General features: G+C 34.5%; 1 protein-coding gene across 3 annotated transcripts in view; it reads left to right on the top strand.

The window, feature by feature from the left end:
- Hecw (Hecw ubiquitin protein ligase) overlaps window positions 1-22,139 on the top strand; it is a 43,355-nt gene that overhangs the window by 189 nt on the left and 21,027 nt on the right. For 2 of the 3 annotated variants that reach the window (XM_017610478.1, XM_017610476.1), the window contains exons 1-5: window positions 178-1,410; window positions 1,479-2,741; window positions 2,799-3,317; window positions 4,265-5,106; window positions 5,167-5,333. In XM_017610478.1, the coding sequence (XP_017465967.1) occupies window positions 948-1,410; window positions 1,479-2,741; window positions 2,799-3,317; window positions 4,265-5,106; window positions 5,167-5,333 (3,254 nt within the window). In that variant the 5' untranslated portion in view covers window positions 178-947. Of the gene's footprint in view, window positions 1-177; window positions 1,411-1,478; window positions 2,742-2,798; window positions 3,318-4,264; window positions 5,107-5,166; window positions 5,334-22,139 lie in introns of those variants that run through there. The other variant, XM_017610477.1, reaches the window with a different exon arrangement.

Below are 22,139 nucleotides of genomic sequence, written 5' to 3'. Positions count from 1 at the left end.
AAATAGAAAATTTTTATTATTCAAACTTTTCTCGAATTGTTAACAACAATAAATATCTTTTTAAAACTCTACAATTATTTATTCTATTTTGTAAATACTATTGATAACAATAACAAATTTGATTCGAGCGGAAAGACTAATTAAAATTTAAAAACTCGTTCAGTTCTTTTAGTTTATTTAAAAACGCACAAATATTTCCCTTCTACGGTATTCTAATTTTCCGATTTACGCTCTTTGTTTTAAAAATTGATAATATTGTTCCCCTTGTGTTTTACTTCATTATAAAACAGGTTATCCTGCAACTTTGCTAATTTAACGTTTATAAAGAAAGTTTTTCCAGTGCTTGTGTGAAAAATTGAAAATAGTGCACCGAAATGTGGAGTTCAACGAATAAATTATACATATAAATTCGAATAAACATTTGCTGTACCGTCGCGTTAAATTTTTTGGCTAAATTTGCACATTACTATGAAGGGAAGATGAAAACCTGTAATAAAAGTTTCAGCAAGTTTAGTTGCGGAAGTGGCTATAGAAAGTGCGACTTAAAAAGTGAAAATCGCTGCTGTGGCTAAACAAAGAGAAGCAAAATCGGATTCTGCAACACTATCTGCCGTTTTAAAATAAATATCATTCCTGTTTTCGAATAGTGTTCAAATCAAATCTAATTAGTCCAACTAGAAAAATCTATAAATTTACATTGTGGTGTTTCTTTGTGAAGGGAGTGAAGTGGGCAAGGGGAAATTATGTGCGGAACAGAACGGGTTTAAAAAGAGAAGAACAAATCTGAGACCGTGAGAAGAATACTGCGAGCAAAACAAATGGCGAAAAAAACGTGCCTTTGGAGCTTTGGAGCAGTAATTTATAAGCGACATGCTCAAAAAGTTTTTTAATACACAATACCGGCTTGGCAAAAAAGGATTTATACATTAGATTAGATTTTTTAGCACATGCTAGCCGAAGACATGGGTTATAAAGCCAACGGAGAGGGTGTCAATAACGGCAAAAGTCGTAGTGATGGTCGTGTACTGGGGGACGACGACGATGGGGTGGATGAAGAAGAGAGTAACACGTTTTATGAGGCAGTCAGTGAACCGGATCTTTGCTTAGACGCTCTTAAAATAACGAATGACGTCACGTCCGTAAACAAAATACTTACGAGTGCACCGGATGAGGAGGAAGATGCAGAAGAGGTTGAGGGTGCACGTTGTTTACCACATGTGACGGATGTTATTGACACTGAAACTGCTTCGGCTTTGAATGCTGATACATCAATTGTTATTCGCGCCGCCAACAGCGCCAACAGCGACACCAGTTGCACTTTTTTAGATGTCCAGATGAGGGAAGACTTAGCAAGTAAAGGGCCAAATATTGAGGACAAAAGTGACGCAGAGCGTCCTAAGCGAAACAAGAGTGAGTGGTTTCCATATGTATGTATGTATATCGATTTTATGATTAAATAAATTTAAATTTCTTTTCAGATTTGAAAGATCTAAACAAAATAAACCAAACAATAATGTCTGACGACCAATTTCAGAAACAACGTCAGCAGACATTACTTACAACTAAATCTTGTGAAACTCCTGCACCTTCATCACTCTCACCAACTAATTCTCACAGTGACAGTGGTAGTATAGGTGGTGGTGCTCGCCGTAAATCTTGGACACTTTCGCCTCAAAGTGGTGACTCCACACCACAAAGCGGTGCCAAGAAAAAAATTAAATCTACAAATATAAAATCTCCAACAGCTCCAGTATCCTCAACAACTGGTACAGAAAATCTTAACTTATGGGTTGCTCGTGAATGTTATGAAACGGTTCCTGCAGAAACGGTTTATGAAGTTGATGATGATGTTGTAACTTTAGATGATGAAGAGGCAGCGGTTGAAAGTTTACTAGGTGCAGCAGCTGCTTTTCAGCCTAGCACAGTCAATAAAGCAGTACAACGTCGGCAAAAACATTTGCGACAGCCTCAACATAGGCCCTTGGAACGGGCATGGCCTCCCAGAGCTCTTGACAAAGATTTAAATTTGCAAGGTGATGTTTTCAAATTTGATATACTCGATACAGATGAACGCATCGATGGGTATGGTAGACAAGTCTGCAGCTCCACAGATGGCTATAGTAGCGCTACAAGTAGTACGAATAATTCTCCTTTACTACTTTTAAACAACACAGCTCCTTCATCCACAAGCCCACAATATGAATTGCCTTCAGGCGGTATAACGCAGACTCCGGTTAAGTTTAAACCTTTAATTAAGAAAAAAATTGGTCCTGATAGTTATATAAACACAATTACAACCAAAAAGGTGCCTGCTTCGGAAACTTATGACTTCCCAACCTTCCCCGTAAAAGATGATACATCTGCGGCATTAGGAAACTCGTCACCTGCAAGTCAATTTCCATACATCCGACAGCATCGGCCGCTAATGCGCGCCTTGTCAAATGGGAAAGGAGCTGCACCATGTAATGCCATCAATTACGACGATTTAGCATGTGGTGCAATGAATTCGCCTCGTTTATTGCTTTCACCAAAACGACAACGCAGCCCACCCTCTGGTTGTTCGACACGCAGTGCATCTCCCTTGGATGTGAACTTAAGTCCGGAAAGAATTTCTTCTCCTACACCACAAACTCAGTTCAAATTTGGTGTCACTGCTGGTGGTGGTGGAGGAGTACCATCCTCCCCGGCCAACCATATTCGCCCACAACAGAGGCTGCTGAAACGGGTTGGTGGTGGTATCGGTAAGCAAAAATCTAGCATAGGCAAAGACTACTTCTATAATTTTTAATATCCAACAGGATCAAATCTGGTATGCCCACCGACACCCACCCATCATGCTCGCCGTCATCAACGCTTGCAGTCCAACGCTTCTGCATTTTTAGCACAAACTGATCAAATGCATTCTGGTACAGTGACACCATATGGGTCACCTAACAACGCGAGTAAGGGCGAGTATAACTTGGCGACCTCGCCACCTCATTCCTTTGGTGCTGGTGTAGGTGGTAGCCAAATCAATGTCACAGCGACAGAAAACAACACTTTTGACTCAGGCTTAGGGGAATCGGGCGATGTAATCGGTGCAACAAATGAAGCCTGCAGCACACGTTTGCCATCAATTCCCGAGCGTGGTGCCGCTGCTGGTTTCCTTCGAGGTAGTGGTATTTTTGCTGAAGCTGAAAACGCTACAGAGCCTTTGCCGCCTGCTTGGGAAGCACGAATGGATAGTCATGGACGTATTTTCTATATTGACCATACAACACGAACCACTTCATGGCAACGGCCTGGCACGAATGGTGGTGCAAACCTAAACGGTGCCGGTAAGTCGAGCAAGATATACATTTGCATGCATGTAAACCATACATCTTCATATTCATCTTTATTCAGTCTATGATTTACAATCTTACAGACTAGAAGTAGGCTAAAAAGTATTAACGGTGACAATTACGAAAATAGGTTTCAAGAGATGATTTTAAAAGACTTCTTGGAAACGAAAAGTCAATATCTAAGCTCTTTGAGATATTGTTAAATTCCACAAGGCCTCGAAAAATAGGCGCAAAAGATGAGTAGTTAGTCTTAATGGCAGGAACGTAAAAGGGGATGTGAGAGCGGTATATTTAAGTAAACTATATTCACATAAATGGTGGCTATATGTACTACAAACGCCTTCACTGCGAGTTTGATTGTTATTTATTTAAAGCCAAACATGACATGATATAATCCTACATGCATACTATTCTTGATGCATGTATACATCTACATGTGTGTACATACATACATATACATATACTAGGCTATCCATATATTCGCATATCCGTTCGGATATTCGTACACCCGTATATTCTGTTTATATCCGTATATTCTAAAAGTTTTGAATTGATTAGTAAAATTGTTCTCTACTGTGTTGCAAAATAAATTATAGTACACTTCATTATTACGCAAATAATTGGTATCGAAAATCCGGATATCCGGTTAAATAATTTCCGTTCATTTTGTTATCCAGATATTAGAATTTTTTAATCAGAGACCGAAAATAACTATTAAATATCAATATTTTTATATCATTATTTCTTAAATCAATAACAATCGTAAAATTTTGGATTTTTATTTTTTCGATCATTTTTACCGATAAAATTATGTCTGCATTTTTGACTTTAAAATTATATATGATAATCAAGGCGAATTTATATAATTATGCCGCCAAAGCAAAACCAAAACCAAAATACGTCAATATTTAATATTGGTTTTCCATTATTCACATTTCTAGGACGTGAACACCATCATCGACAACAATTGGACCGACGTTATCAGTCCATTCGACGTACCATTACCAGCGAAAATCGGCTCTCGAATGCTTCTGGCTATAGTGCGAACGATAGTTCCGTTTGTAATAACACTGCCAATCAACTTGCAAACACAATGCACAACAATCAAAATACCTCTAGTAATAATAATTTAGGCCATCTACAAATGCTCAATATTTCGGTACATCCAGCTGTTATAATGCTCTGTCGTCCAGACTTCTACTCTATGCTGCACACTAACGAAGATGCTTTATCAATTTATAATCGCAATCCTGCACTTAAACATATGATTATACGTATACGCCGTGATCCGCAATGTTTTCAACGTTACCAATACAACAAGGATTTAGTCGCATTAGTAAATACATTCGCACAGCTTAATCGAGACTTACCTTCATGCTGGGAGACCAAACTCGATCAATCCGGAAAACAATTCTTCATCGATCATAATAATCGTAAAACATCATTCATGGATCCACGCTTGCCAATAGAAAGTGCACGTATAATACGCCAACGGCATCAACATCCTTCTCATCAGTCACCACAATTACCGGCTCATCTTTCACATGCGCATCAGCCACACTCACATCAACGTCAACAGTACCAGCACCAACAAAATTCTCATTACGACGTTTTCGATGGCAATTGCATGTCTTCCTCTGGTGTCCCACCACTGCCACCCCCAAGACCGGTAAGCAGCATGCGTGGTCCAAATGGGGCAATAGGTGGCGCCAGTGGTGGTGCTGCTGGCGGTGTTGGTAATTACGAGCAGTACAACGAGGTACCTGTTGCATACAATGAAAAGGTAAATATTTACTACTAAACTTTGCAGTTTATCATACGCTGATTTTATATTATTTTGCAGGTTATAGCGTTTTTGCGTCAACCCAACATTTTGGAAATCTTGCGTGAACGACATGGACAGAATACAGTTTCGCGTTCATTGCGCGAGAAGATCAATATTCTACGGGTGGAAGGTGTGCCAGCTTTGGAGAGATTAGGTCACGATTTGCAGCTGACCATCCTACTGAGGTTAGTGGCTCTCGTTGTTGATCTACCTTTTGTTGACCTTTCCTCTCCATATGGCTAAAATATGGGTTAACCCAGCAGACAATTTGTAACTGCTTCCTACTAAAAATGGAAGCGATAGGTCGATTTATTTAAATCCAAAGTTCATGCAATTTTTGCCCTTATCTGTTTATAAGTAATCAACGGTGTTCTTTAGCTACTTTGATACAGTCACTAACCCCCTATTCTAACAAAGCTACAAAACTCAGCGCAACACTATCGTGTGTTTTTACTGCGCCTGACAATATGCCACAAAAATTCGATTTTAAGTGCTAAGGAAATGCACACAAAATTGTTATTATTATGTTCTTTTTGTGGCGGTATATTTGCCGTATAAGCGTACTTTGAAGCGCAGTAGAAATCAAAATAGTGATGTGCTTAGTTTTGTGACTTTGTTAGAATAGGGGGTAAATTATACTTAAATTTACGCAAAAAATTCGAATTTATTTGAAAAACTACAAATTTTAAAATCTGATTAAAAGCAGACTACAAAAAATAACGTTAGGAAATGTATCATCAAAAAAAAATTTTTCGAATGACGGAATGGTAAAATCATCGTGGCCACCCTGTGCATGCGTTGCCTTTGTATTGCCACACTGCATTCCTACATTTAACATCCGCCTGAAATTATGCCAAATGTCGGTCGGCTAGCTAGAAAAAATTCGCATTCGCTCATGCAAGGGATTCTCATCATTTTAATGTTTTGCGAATGCGAATGTTCAACAATTTCTGTTAAAAGTTTGTCAACTTGAGAAACACGTCTTATTTTCATACAAAAAAAGCCCTTATTTTTGAGAACGCCGTGATTTTCCACTTGAGCTTCTGTTGAGAAAAAACGTGGCAGATTTATGAAATCGCTTAGTTCTCAACTGAACCTCAAGTTGAGTGCAAATCTAAATGATTGTTGGGATAGAACCAAGGTACGATAGAACTATGGAGACGATACTTCGCGGCGATAGATAGGCGAATTCGAATTCGTAAGAGAGACACCCATTGTTAGCAATTTTAGTTTTTCCATTTTTCGAATCGTTGGAGATTTTAGAATTTGTATTTATCGAGAATTGTTGGCGTTGTTGTAGTATTTGCTCATGACGCAATAATACAAGGTGGTATAAGTTGTGTGACAGCTCGATTTGACACTGCCTTAGCTCAGTAGAATAAGAAGAAAAACGGGAAGAAATTAATCCCCATTTGGGGGGAAAATATAAAATTTCATATTTTCTTCTAAACAAAATTTGTTTTTTTAAAGTATATTCGTAATGAAATTAAATAAAATAAGATAAAATACCTTTTTAAGAAAACAAAATGTGTATACTGAGAAAACATAAAAAACATTCAAATATATTATTAGGCAAAGAATTGTTAAAGAAGTAACACTGTTTCACCTAAGGCAGTCAGTATGGCGGAATTATAGCGAGAAGCTGCCAACCGATAACACCTTGTATTATTGCATCATTAAGGGCCAGTTTTTCAGTGCACGGCCGTGGTTTAAACTAAGTTTAAACGCCCGATCTGGCTGATTGAAACTAAGATCAGCCAATCAAATGTCAGTCAGCTGTTCAATTTAAACGCAGTTTACTTAATCTCAGTTTAAACTGACACTGAAAAACTGGCCCTAAGAGAATTCCACAACGCGAATTTTATAACCGTCCACAACTTTTCATTGCATAGTTTTAGGGATGTACATCACAGTAGTGTAATGATAAAATGGGAAGGCCGAAAATTTTACTTGGGGTTTTTTTTTTAATGTAGATCCCGGTATGAGGAAAATTTGCATAAACCATCCCGCATAATCCAAAGTGAATTCGGGCTAGTTCGGGATCATTTCGGGACTAATTCAGGAGTTTTGCGCGAACACTTCGTAACTAGTTCAGGATTTTGTCACGTTTGGTTCGAGACCAGTTCGGGACTTTCGGGAATAGTTCAGAACTTTTTCGGGACTAGATCGGGTATAGTTCAAGACTAGTTCGAGATACAGCTGTTTACACATAAAACATCATAAGTACCTCGTACTAATTTGTTGATGTACCAGCAAAGCTGTTATCTATATATCAAAATAAAATAATTGAGTGATGGCTAGTTGTAATTCTGTGTCGTTCCGGTTGTGTAGACCCGACTGTAATGGGTTCGTTATTCGATCTTTTTCAATACCCCACGCGAACAGCCCTAAGTCTTTCGTAGAATAGTTCTCCCACAAATTCTTAGTCTTCTCATTTTTGAAAAGCGTTGACAACTGTGCCCTCAGAATCTAAAGTGTACCCCGGGCGTTTAAAATTTTCCGATTCGCATTCGACCCTCAGTTTCTCAAGCTCTTTAAACTCGAGACTTTTTGTAACTATATTTTTTTCTTTTTAAACATATGTCTTTCCTTTCTCCTTACCTGACGGTATCACGTATACCCGAATAAGAAATATCTGCCCTTATTGCAACTGTTTGATGTCAAACATTAATCGCGCAGCCTGACCCACGCTCTTTATTGCTTCTGAAGAATCCAGCAGTGGGATAGATGCATCTTCCCTATAGAGGATATGGTTATTCCAGGTGAAAACCCGTAAATCCTATCTCTAGTTCAGCACATTTTCTTTTTTATGTATATGAGGCGGGTTCCACGAACAGCGCGAAACCAAATGCTGAGAGAGTTCTAGAAAGACATGCTATTTGCTCCAGCAAACGATCGCTTGCAATTATTGTGGCTGTAGTGAATATTTAGCCCTGCCTAACATCGGATAGTCCTTCAATCGTTGTCGTCAATCTCAACTAACGGTAGTTCCCGGAACAATACTGTTTCGACTGGGTCGGATCAGATGGAGAGGGATCTTAGTTAAGTTGGGTTGAGTGTGAATGTGAAGAGGTGGTTGGTGTCATGATTAGAAGCTTGACATGCCGGACATAGGCTGGGTATGCCGGGGTTTACTTTGGACAAATAGGAGTTTAAATTACTACTATATTCAGAACGCCATTTGAGCAAGAGTTACTGCGGTCTCTCTGGGCAGTTGAAGCTCACTTCCTTCTACAGGGGGTATTGTACTCTAGTGAATGCTATTTATTGCCTGTCTATACAGTGGCGGGGCCAGTGATTGTTGCGTATGTATCTTCCTGGACCTCGTCCTTTAGTTCGCAGATATGTCCTCTGTGGTGCCGAGGTAAAGGTTTCGCCTCCAGCAAGTCCCTGTTCGAGTTTATACCGTCACAAGACACGAATAAGGGCGCGAGCTCAAAAGTTGACCGCGAATAGACACACAAAAAAAAACTTCAGCGAAGAAAGACTCTTAACTTAGTTGACGGCGAAGAAAGACGCGTGAACTTATTTTCGTGGTCGAAAAAAGAAAGAGAAAACTGCTCGCATGTAAAACGATTATGCGTTAGATTTCTTCAGGAGCCCTATGTAAAATGATGAATAGTTTTTGAATTCGCACATAAACGTTTTGTATTACTAAGCGTATGTGGGGGAAAATCTTTTGAGATGGTGACATTTTGCGTACTGGCTTATTGTTGCCGCCACAAAGCAGCTGTACTGCCAAGTGCGATTTCTATACCTTCGTTAATACTACTTATATGTATGTGTAAATACCAGTAAACAGTTATTCATAACGAATTCACGGTTTAAATGACGAATTTATTTGATAGAATCGAAAAAAATGGGGAAATCACAAAATCTACTTTTCATTAAGGTATAACTTCATGAGCGATCTGATGAAATTTTGCACACTAGTGTCATTTAGTTCAACATAAATTATAGGATAGCTTTTATCTCAATTAGCCAAAGAGGCGTGGCACCTACCATCCAAATGGAATTTTTCATACTGCGTACCTCTGGAAGTATTTGTGGTAGAGTAGTGGAACTTGGCATGGAGGTATATGAAATCAATACTATACTCATGGAAAAAATGTGGGTTCTTGGAAAAGGCCCCATGGCACCTCCCATACAGACTGAATTTTTCATACCACCTACCTGTTAAAAAATTAACTTCAATTCAAAGTATTTTATAATTTAAATGAATTATTACAAAATGGATGTCGATCTAGTCGTTATATCCCAGTAGCCAGTTTCTGTAACTTTTCTCTACCGATTATTTCTCTACTGGTAGAGAATGTACGTCACTCTCTACTACTCATTAGCAGTAGAGAACAGGGCGGCGAATTCATATCTTAATTCGCCTTGGTAGAGAATTGTTATAGAAACGAGCTACAGAAATGGTGATTCTTAGGAAGAAAAGTGTCATAACGATTTTTAGAGATAATTGCATGATCTACACTTTTGTCTAACCTATTTTTAAGATAAACCTTACCGCTTAGCTGAAAAATGCTAAAAATCAATTTATGTGACCTTTGACCTTCAATAATTTTTTTACAGTTCTGGGATCGATGAGGACTTTTCACATTTCATTTATAATGAAGTTCTTAACATTCGTACCAATTTTCAGCTTTGTGCAAATTATTGCAACCTTGAAAATCTTACTTCACCGGGCCAATAGGAAACAATTTTAAAGATATAGTTTAAATAGAGTAGCAATTAAAAAAATATTAGTTACACGGGTTATAATGTACTTGAATTAGGTTAACAAGTGATAAATTATGGGGGAAAAATTGTGCTACTATTTTGAAAAAAGAAAAAAAAAATTATTGAAAAAGCTCCATCTCGACAGATTTTCCCATTTAACGCATTAGAAANAATTATTGAAAAAGCTCCATCTCGACAGATTTTCCCATTTAACGCATTAGTTAACAGAAAGGCTTCTTACTGGTTAGATGTTGCGCGTTCTTAGTGGCGTCTGCTCTTCTTTTGGAGATTTTTGGCGATCAAAATTAGCCTGCTGCTCCTCCAGCAGGTCATTTACCACAGCAATTATAAAATAAAAACACAAACTTTATGCAAAATAACTTACAACAATATTATTTACAACACTTACAAAAATATTTCCCACGATTCTTTGTCAACTGAATAAATTAATCTAAAGATTAACAAATAGGTTCTTATTTATTTCATTCCGTTGTTGCAATGTATTTACACGCCCACATTTTTTTCACTCAATTAATTTGTTATCTACTGAAATATTACAATATTGTGGAATAACCACAAAGTAAGTCTCAAAGCTTTGACTACGTACATAAGAACACATAGTATGTATGTATATGTATAAGTATAGGAACTTCCTGTTCGCCACGATTCACACTGTTTTGCGATTTTCGCTATCGGTTAATGTTAATAACCGCACCAATTCAAGAGCAAGAGACCTGCCTGTATATATATGTATTTAGTACGTACATATGTATGTACATATTCTAGAACCACAATTTATTCTTAACATTTATAATTACAAGTATACATATGTATATGTTTGTATTTACTAGATAAATAAGTGCACTGCCAAAGAGCCGACAATAATATGTATAATGCTGGTCCTGCCTGAATGATTTTGCCTTAAAGTGTGTTATGGCTAAACTTATGTGGCAAGGTTGAGTACTCGCGCCGAACAAGGTCAAATGAAAATTTCCACTAAATGCCAAATATTGTTAGTCGTTATGATTCAATATATTTGCAATTGCATTGCCTTTCATTATTATTACACTTATTAAGTAATTATAAAGTATAATTACAATGGGGAATTTTACATACATACATACAGGCAAAGTCAATGCACTCGTAAGTTATACTTTTTATTTAATTGTGAAAATAGCGCAAAAAAGCTGTCGACTTGTGTTGCTATTTAGTGTTTTTTTTTAAAACTAAACATCGGGAAATCAACCCAGCAAAAGTTTGAAGTGTTGCTTAATAGCACTTAAGTCATTAATTAATCACTCGCTAAAACCACTGGCAATCAAAGTAATCTATTTCAGCAATAGATAGATAAATAGATTTGATGGTGGATGTGCACTGCGACCTCGGATCTATTGTGTTCTCAGAGCCTGCCAGGTATGTTAGTCTTCTTCTCGCAACCGCCTCGCACTCTAGAAGAAGATGCAATAGGGTTTCTGCTGCCATGTCCCAGTAACGACGGCCGCAGCCGCCAATGACCCGTTAGCATACCTGTTATAAATCGTAAGTTTGTCTTTTGAAGCGTAATTAGTTCCCTAGATCTCTCGGAGCTATATTTTTCCAAAAGTTCTTCCTCCTGCCTTAATCCAAGCGTGTTCTCTCAATGTGCTCTTCTGAGCTGATATTCTTCCGCATTTAACTCTTCCCTGATGGTATGAGGTCCTTCTGCGAGAAAGCGTACCGGTCCTATAGCTGGTCGGGATGCTGCTGCTTCTCTTACTTGTCTGTCAGTCTCTTCGTTGCCCCGTATGAATTTGTGGCTCGGCACCCTTAGCAGTTCGACTGCTGAGTGGAAGATCGACATATCTCGGCAGCCAGTTCGAAAACGCCCTATCCCAAACAATTTTTTAAGAACGCTCTATTTGAGAATTTGGTTGAAGAACGCTCACTCAGCAGTCGAGTTTTGCTGCGTTGTCTTCGCCCAAAGTTGTTAATCTTTTAATCTCGTGTTCTCATACGAGGAGATGTCGCAGCAGAATTACTCCCACACAAAAACTGACTGCTTGAGAGATGCTAGGATAATTCTTAGGATGATTGACTCGGTTTTTTCAAAGCGGTTACTTCCGTTTTTTTTATGTCTAAAGACGTTTTTTAAATCTTGATTTTTCGAATATCTAATAAACCGTTGCAATAGTTAAAATAAGACCAAACCAGAATTATTCACTACTCTTTATTTGTTTTATTGATTTAAAAAAAATTTGAACTTATTTTGGTTTGCTCTTTTCTAAATAAAAGCTACCTTTACTGTTAGTAGTTTTATTGTAATTTTTGTTCATGACTTCATATCAGCAGAAGCCTTTGCACTGTATGAAAACTATGTAAAATAAAACCTGTATATCCGGTTTTTTCTTAATTTCAAAATCGGAACCGGTTTTTTTAAATTTCAGTTTTTCGAATAACTCGAAAATCGGTTTTGGAAAAAGACGAATAATCGCCAAGGGAATGGAGATCTTGGCATTAAAGCCAAGCGGGCTTTATTTAATTTTTTAGGAAATGAACCCCCACGGATGTTATTGCCACATCGAAAGGGAAATAATGCGCACCGGCAAAAAGCAATAACGCCCGCGGGTTTTATTTCTTTTTTATGAAATAAGGCCCGTGGGCGTTATTTCCGCGGGCCTTATTGCACTCAACCCTCCGAGTATTATAGGGTATTTTACATTAAAATGCCTCCCGAAAATGGCTGATACTTTCCAATATTTTTTTTTCTTATTTGGCATTATAACCGTTACTCGGTTTGGGTCGAAATCGAAAAACTATGTCTCTCTCCCTTGTGAATTGTAGACAAGTTATTCTGCATTTGTGATCCTGCCTCTACGTCCGTGAGCATCTAGACTTTAAAATTGTAACTGGCAACAGGCACGAGTGTACCCAAGGCGAATCTATACAAGGTGATGTTACCGGAGCCGCTGATTTCATGGCGAATTTGTACCTTTTGTCGAAATGGGTACCAATTCTCAATTCTTTGTTTGTTGCCAGGAGGTACTTTGTCTGGTTTTCGCTCACCGCTAGACCAACTTCTGTTGCTTCTTTTTCTAAGCTGGAAAATGCTGCTCTTATGGTTGGTTCCTTGGATCAGAGGACTCCCAAGCGGCTTTGTGAATGTTTCGATGCTGGTGGCTTGCCAACGTTGTCCAGATGCAGGAACGTGAATGCAACTGTCGGAATTGCGACTGGAACTGGAATTAAAAGTTAAATTTTTCGAATTGAGCACAAAATTTAGATTTTTTTTTAGTAAATTGTTGTAGTATAAACCATAATTTTATAACAAATTAGCGGAAAAAAATAAAAATATTTGCATATGTACATTGTGTAAAGTTATCTGTGCCAATACTTTTTCCCCCGGCAGTGTACACATGTACATACTTATGTACATACATATGTACTTTATTACTTCCAATAACTTTTTTTTTGAAAATTTCTTCTAAAGGATTGAATTGCGGCAAGTCTGTTGATGCCGACGCAATAACTGTTTGATGACTTATACGCCTTTGGCCGTTATAAATTAATTAGCATACATACATGCATTACATATGTAAATATTGGCACATACGAAGTCGCACATGCATGAATTTTTATTGGAGCTTATATACACATTTCAAATTTACTAATTCGTTCTTAATTGTTGTTGTTTGTAATTGGTTTGTGGTTATTGAACTGCTGCAGCAATCATACACATGTTTACATTTTTACCTGTTAGTGCGAATGTGGACATAATCCCACATAAACCCTCCAGGAAAATTTTAACATAAAAGTATAATTTTATGTTTCTTTGAATTCGTAAATTATAAACTACGTATGTAGGCATAAACGTTGTGAAAAATATTTGGCTGAAAATAAATTATCTATATATTCCAATAAAAAAAAAAACGGTACTATGATTCCATTGGAATTATAAAATCTATTATATTTTAAGATGTCCACCAAAATATTTCGGAAAAATATTAAGATTTACGTGAGCCGATTTGAAAATACCTCCAAAAATGGAGTTTTTCATAAATACAAATAGTTTCTTAAAGATTTTTTGTTCAAAAAATTCCTTCAAGTGACAAAACGGTTTAAGCTTATAAAATTTGCATAAAAATATTTTTTATCAGATTTTTGATGCTATTTTTTTTAACTTTTTTCAGAGATTGGTATAAGAAAAACTTGAATAACTGAACCTAAACCCTTCCGCTTTAGGCTTGTGAGATGTCATTGGAAAGGTATTTTCTCACCTTTTTTTATTTCGTTGCTAATAAACTCATTCAAACNTATGTAGGCATAAACGTTGTGAAAAATATTTGGCTGAAAATAAATTATCTATATATTCCAATAACAAAAAAAACGGTACTATGNGAGGACTCCCAAGCGGCTTTGTGAATGTTTCGATGCTGGTGGCTTGCCAACGTTGTCCAGATGCAGGAACGTGAATGCAACTGTCGGAATTGAGTATAGTCGTCGTGCAACTATATTTCCAACCAAACAATTAACCTTCAATTGATTTGTTACCTGAAATTAAAAGTTAAATTTTTCGCATTGAGCACAAAATTTAGATTTTTTTTAGTAAATTGTTGTAGTATAAACCATAATTTTATAACAAATTAGCGGAAAAAAATAAAAATATTTGCATATGTACATTGTGTAAAGTTATCTGTGCCAATACTTTTTCCCCCGGCAGTGTACACATGTACATACTTATGTACATACATATGTACTTTATTACTTCCAATATTTTTTTTTTTGAAAATTTCTTCTAAAGGATTGAATTGCGGCAAGTCTGTTGATGCCGACGCAATAACTGTTTGATGACTTATACGCCTTTGGCCGTTATAAATTAATTAGCATACATACATGCATTACATATGTAAATATTTGCACATACGAAGTCGCACATGCATGAATTTTTATTGGAGCTTATATACACATTTCAAATTTACTAATTCGTTCTTAATTGTTGTTGTTTGTAATTGGTTTGTGGTTATTGAACTGCTGCAGCAATCATACACATGTTTACATTTTTACCTGTTAGTGCGAATGTGGACATAATCCCACATAAACCCTCCAGGAAAATTTTAACATAAAAGTATAATTTTATGTTTCTTTGAATTCGTAAATTATAAACTACGTATGTAGGCATAAACGTTGTGAAAAATATTTGGCTGAAAATAAATTATCTATATATTCCAATAACAAAAAAAACGGTACTATGGTTCCATTGGAATTATAAAATCTATTATATTTTAAGACGTCCACCAAAATATTTCGGAAAAATATTAAGATTTGCGTGAGCCGATTTGAAAATACCTCCAAAAATGGAGTTTTTCATAAATACAAATAGTTTCTTAAAGATTTTTTGTTTAAAAAATTCCTTCAAATGACAAAACGGTTTAAGCTTATAAAATTTGCATAAAAATATTTTTTATCAGATTTTTGATGCTATNAAAAATGGAGTTTTTCATAAATACAAATAGTTTCTTAAAGATTTTTTGTTCAAAAAATTCCTTCAAGTGACAAAACGGTTTAAGCTTATAAAATTTGCATAAAAATATTTTTTATCAGATTTTTGATGCTATTTTTTTTAACTTTTTTCAGAGATTGGTATAAGAAAAACTTGAATAACTGAACCTAAACTCTTCCGCTTTAGGCTTGTGAGATGTCATTGGAAACGTATTTTCTCACCCTTTTTATTTGGTTGCTAATAAACTCATTCAAACGATGAAAGAGAGAGGTAGGATGAACGAACGTCATTCAAAGTTGAATTAAGATGTGTTGGTATTTGAAAAATAATTGGTACACGAATGACTTTTTTTGGACAGAAATAAAAAGAGTGGGAAAATACCTTTCTATTGAGATCCCATAAGTCTAAGTCAGAATAGGTTTGACCCAGTTATTCAAGTTTTTCGTAAATCAATCTTTGAAAAAAGTAAAAAAAAAAAACAGCATCAAAAATCTCATTCTTACGATTCCGTTGAAATTATTTTTAAATATTTTTATGCAGATTTTTTTAAGCTTAATCAGATTGTAATCTGAGGGAACTTTATTCAAAAAGTTTTTTAATAAACTATTTTTATTCATAAAAAACTCCATTTTTGGAGGTATTTTCAAACCGGTCCAGCCCACTTAAATCTTAATATTTTTCCGAAATATTTTGGTGCACGTCTTAAAATATAATAAATTTTGTAATCCCAGCAGAAAAAGCCCAACTTTTTTGGTGATGCAGTCTAATGTATATATATAAATATTTTTTTTATTTTTATATTTTTTCTTTAAATTTGTGTTAAATTTTCAAGATTAAATTTGAGCATAATTAAATATTTTGTTATGGCTATCGATAAACAATTTTCTACTTAACAAAACAAAAAACCCGATTGATCACTCACACCACTAAAAAAAAGTACACTGTGCCAATGCATCCTCAGAGAGTGACAGTTGGGTGTGAATTTTGGAAAGATGGCTTCATTGCAACCTGCACTGAGCGGTGCAAATAACTTCCAGGTTTGGTGCTTCATAACTCTGTAGTGGGTATTAAGAATTCCTGTAACAATTCTTATTTCATCCCTTGTAAGTTGAAAGAGTAGAGTGCTTTAGTACTCCTAGGTGTTATTCTTTGTTGCTAAATGTGTGGCATTATAGTTACAATTTCGAAACTTGCAGACTTTCCTACAGGGTCAATGAATTAAGCTCATACCTTATGAAATACATTGCATTGTATTAAAAATTTACACAGCCAAATGTTTGGAGTTTAACTTTACGTTGTCGAAAGGTACCTAATTCATCACTTGACAGTCATCCATAGTTTACTCATATCAAAATGGTTATCTAAAATTATGAAATAATTCTTATACATACATATGCATATACGGAGTGATTCGCCAGATAATAAATGAATATTTTAATGAAATAAGTTTAGGCNTTTTTTTTTAGTAAATTGTTGTAGTATAAACCATAATTTTATAACAAATTAGCGGAAAAAAATAAAAATATTTGCATATGTANAATAAATGAATATTTTAATGAAATAAGTTTAGGCTTTTGTTAAGCTTACTAATAGCTAGAGGGTAAGTGGAATATTTTTTTTTTGAATATTAGAGTTATAACGCTATTCCGTTCGTTGGAGCGATGTTGATACATCTCTTAAACATTTCATTTCATTCTTCTTCTTATCTACCTGTGGCCGTTGTAGCGGAGTGGTTAGAGGTGCGTGCTACCACTTCCTACGAGCTGGGTTTGATTCCTGGTACGAGCAAAATCTTAGAAAAAGTTTTTTCTAACAACGGTCGCACCTCGACAGGAAATGGCAAACTTCAGAATGTATTTCTGTCGTGAAGAAGCTTCTCATAAAATCAATTTGGCGGTGTAAAATTGAAGGTTCCTCCATTTGTCTAAAACCATCAAGGCGCACATCACAAATTGGAGGAGAAGCTCGGCCAAACATTTAGCAAAAAGTGTAAAGGCCTTATTCATAAAAAATAAAGTATGTTTAAAGAGCTTTATAAATTGACGTTTTCATACATTTTTCAATTTATAAACCTTTTATAAGACTACTTTATTTTTTATGAATAAGGCCATAAGTGTATTGTTATTATTATTATATGGCTGTACAACCGTTCGTCGGTTTTGTGTCGGGTTTGAAAAGCTTCGATAATTGGCTTTCTTCTTTGGGGCATTTCACGTCAAACGGACAGGAAAAAATATTATGCCTTTGAATTCGTTGATATTTTGTGTAATTCTACCTAAACTAGTTATGAGAGTGAAGACACCATTTTTTTGTATATGGTGGTTATTTGTCGGTTTACGGCTGAAGAAAAGTAAAAATGAAAATTAGTTTTTGTTTTGNACATTGTGTAAAGTTATCTGTGCCAATACTTTTTCCCCCGGCAGTGTACATACATACTTACNATAAGTGTATTGTTATTATTATTATATGGCTGTACAACCGTTCGTCGGTTTTGTGTCGGGTTTGAAAAGCTTCGATAATTGGCTTTCTTCTTTGGGGCATTTCACGTCAAACGGACAGGAAAAAATATTATGCCTTTGAATTCGTTGATATTTTGTGTAATTCTACCTAAACTAGTTATGAGAGTGAAGACACCATTTTTTTGTATATGGTGGTTATTTGTCGGTTTACGGCTGAAGAAAAGTAAAAATGAAAATTAGTTTTTGTTTTGATATTCAACAATTTTATAATGAGCTCGAGGCCATTTTTTTAAATGAAAATTTATTGTGGAAAAACAACAATAATTTGAAAAAATGGTAGAAATGTTTTGAAGTAGTTTTTTGCAGCGAAAAAAAATTTCTAAAATTTATTAAATTTCACTATCTGTATAGAAAATTTCTCGCGTTTTTTTTTTTAAATAAACTCAGTTTACAAAAAAACAGTAGTAGGAGCTCGACCGTTTTTTCGAAGCCAAAAACGAGAATCAGCAAAGTTTTTTGAGACGAGTATTATGTACTTTGTTTTTATTTATCTAAGCTACGTACATATTTCATATACAATTAATTGAAAAAATCTAATAAAAAAAACATTATGCACACGCGAATTCGCGTGCCATATGTTACGCGTAAATCAAATTTAGCAATAAATTAACGAATAAGTGTTTTGAATACAAAATGAATTCGCAATGGAACAGGTGTGAAATAGAAAAGCATCCACACATACACTAGGCGACAAATGAAAGTGCAATTCTTGTTCTAATATAATATTCACAATTATTTTCATGAAAAATTGTTTGCCTTATTTAAGTATTTATGAAAATATAGTTCATTCTATAATATAAACCATATAAATGAAATTTTCACGCTTCATAAAAAGTTCACAAAAATTCAAAAAAATGTTATCCAAATTTTCAACTTTTTATTTAATTAAATTTTCGAGTATCAGTTTTGTAGCTTAATAAATTTTAGTCTAATGAAGTGCAAGTTTCAACCGCCTACAAAATCGCGTTGATTTTTAAGGTGTTTTATTTGGAGACTGCTTTCGCGGTTGTTTTTTTATATAACGAGTGCAATTAACAAAAACTGGCGTTTATTTTTTAAAAGTTTGTTGCTAACCGGCTTCCGCATTTTATTTCGTAAGAAATTCTTGCTTATATGGAAAAAAGTGGAAAAGTCCGTCTTTAAAAAAATCTCAAAAATCAACGAGATTTTGTAGCCGGTTGAAACTTGCACTTCACAACTGCACAATCGAAATTTTCTAGAAATTCTGAATAAGTTGAAAATTTGAATGAAATTTTTGTGTGAACTTTATATAAAGTGTGAAAATCCGATGTATATGGGTTATATTAACTATAGAACTACCCATATTTTCATAAATAAAAAATGTAGAAAACGTTTCATGAAAATAATTGTGAATATTATATTAGAACAATGTGCACACTTTCATTTGTCGCCTAGTGTATGCATGCATTTGTTTAAGTGTATACATATAAATATATGCTGATATGTTCATACATGTTCCCATACATATACTATTTTTTTTATAAAAAAAATATCCAAAACAAGATTAAAAACTGATGCGCAGTTCGTATTGTAAATAATGTAAATATGCGCATGTCCTTAAATGCAATTAAAAATACACGTTTGTACTCGTATGTTGATAGTTGTGGACTTCAAACTTTTGACATCTAAAAAAAAAAATAGACCTCTTGCTTATTTACATGCAAATGTATTTTCAAATAATACCCGAAGTATCTAACTTAAAAAGTTATACCCGAATACTAGCTACCAGTGCGGCCAGGTTAACCGTTTGAGGGAGGATTTACCTCTTATTTTATTTTATTACCGCACAACTTTGGACCGACCAGTTTAACCGATTTCTATAGTTTCCTTCAAACAAATAAAAATATCCTTATTTGTGCAAAGGATCCAAAAATGAGACAAAACTGATAGATCTATTCGAAATATGTTCAGCATCATTCTCATCATTACACCCAGTTTATCCTAGATTTGCCTATGTGAAAAGGATATAAAGGTTTTTGATTAGCTACCCTTTAGCCCAGATTCCTAACCCGTCGAGTCTTTACGAAAGTTCATCAAACAAGACGGTACAAGGGTTAAATCAAAAATTCAGTAAACTAGTGACTCTACATACTACTCCAGAAGAGTTTATGCGCTTCCTCAAAACAATGTCCTAAAGATTAGAGAAAGCTAATGAAGCAATGTAATGACAAATAGTAATGCTATAGAATAATAATAATATTAGAATAGATAGACATATGTATGTATGTTAGCATTTGGCCGAGCTTCTCCTCTTATAAAAAAAATGTTTAACAAAATTTCGCACATTGGTGAAAAATCTATCCTAACTATACAGGAAAAAATTGCAAGTGTTCGAACTAAAAATGGTTAGTTTAGAACATTGTATGTATTAGGTACGTATAAGCATTAAATATTTACTTACATACAGTGGTCGAAAAAATTATAGCCGCACCACCGTGTAAATCAAAGTATACATGGAACAGTGTGCAATATTTAAAAAGAGTCAATAAACTTCCGTAAAAATGTCGAGCTTTTTAATTACATAGATTTCATAGAAAGATTTTGAGTCTGCAGTCTTGTAGCCCATTTATTTCTAGTATAATAAAGTGCAAGATTCAAATGGCGAAAAATGATCTTTGATTTTTCAGGTTTTTTTTTTTTGTAGCATTTGCCTTCATTTACCGAATAAACACATCTTGGATATAATGATAAGAAAAATTAAATGGGCTATAAAACTGCATAGCCAAAAAAAAGAAAACATTCTGAACAAAATGTATGGAATTTTGTTGTTTGTTTAAATTTTTGTACAAAGTTTGAAGCTTGGTTTTTGTTATAGGATGAACAACATTTTTATAAAATAATAATTAAAATTAATTGAAAAACTATATATTTCGCCTGTTTGCTNTAAATTTTTGTACAAAGTTTGAAGCTTGGTTTTTGTTATAGGATGAACAACATTTTTATAAAATAATAATTAAAATTAATTGAAAAAAATGATCATAGTTTACCTTATCATTATGTCGGGCACTATATTTCGCCTGTTTGCTTTTTTTTGTTGCATCTCATATCACACTTCTTCGACAAGTTGGCAAATTAAATAATTACCTATTCATGATAAAGTATCCGCCAATTTTTTGGGCAATTATTTAGTGTCAACATTGCGTACACAAGTGTGTTTACGCAAATTTTTGTATAATATAAATATTTACATATGTACTTATGTAAATACTTTAGGTAGTGCGGGAACATGTAGGTACACAATAAATACTATTTTACTAACATGCATACATACAGTCAATCAAGAAAGTTTAGGTACAGCGAATTTTTTACAATACGGGCAACTATTTTTTAAATATTTTATTTTTCGCTAATTTTTTATAAAAATATGGTTAATTCTACAACAAAAACTCCAAAAAGAAAAGATCCAAACCTTGTGCAAAATTAAAGAAAATTCTGCAAAATTTCATTCAAATATTGCACTTTTTATTTACGCTCTCTAGAAAAAATTTGAGTATGCAGTTAGCATTCAATTTTAGTGTAATAAAGTGCAAGTATGAGGAAGCTAGGACTTACCATTGATTTTTGGGAAATTTTTTTGTTGAAGGTGTCGCACATTTTTTCCATATAAAAAAATTATCATATCATATTTTTATAAAAAATTATCCAAAAATAAAATATTTAAAAAATAGTTGCCCGTATTGTAAAAAATTCGCTGTACCTAAACTTTATTGACTGACTGTATGTATATTAGACTGCATCACTTCCCATACAAAAAAAAACGGTCCTGTTTTTCAACTGGAATTATAAAATCTATTATATTTTAAGACTTCCACCAAAATATCTCGAAAAAATATTAAGATTTATTTATTAATAAAAACAATTTTTTTAAATACTTTTTGAAAAAATTCCCATAGATGACTAAACAGTTTAAGCTTAAAAAATTTGCATACAAATATTTTAAAAAATTTTTCTACGGAATCATAATAATGAGATTTTTGATGCTGTTTTTGAATTTTTTTCGAAGACTGGTTTAAGAAAAACTTGAATAACTCAGCCAAAATCTTACCAATTTAGACTTATGAGGTATCATTGGTAATTTCTTAGCAAGGCTCTAATCCATTTTATGAAGAATTCAACAAAATTCTCGGTGTAGAATTAATAGAGACGGATTCAGAAATTACTTTGGAGGAACGAATTCCCTCTTTTCTAAAGTCATTCAAAAGCTGAAGTGCAATTAACCATTTGAAAAAACGTGAATTTTACATTAAAAAATC

Source organism: Rhagoletis zephyria, unplaced genomic scaffold (genome assembly GCF_001687245.7).
Source record: "Rhagoletis zephyria isolate East Lansing unplaced genomic scaffold, Rhagoletis_zephyria_1.1 Rzeph_scaffold_00317, whole genome shotgun sequence".
In the NCBI taxonomy this organism is placed as follows: Eukaryota; Metazoa; Arthropoda; class Insecta; order Diptera; family Tephritidae; genus Rhagoletis; species Rhagoletis zephyria.
This window is presented reverse-complemented; position numbering and strand designations above follow the sequence as displayed.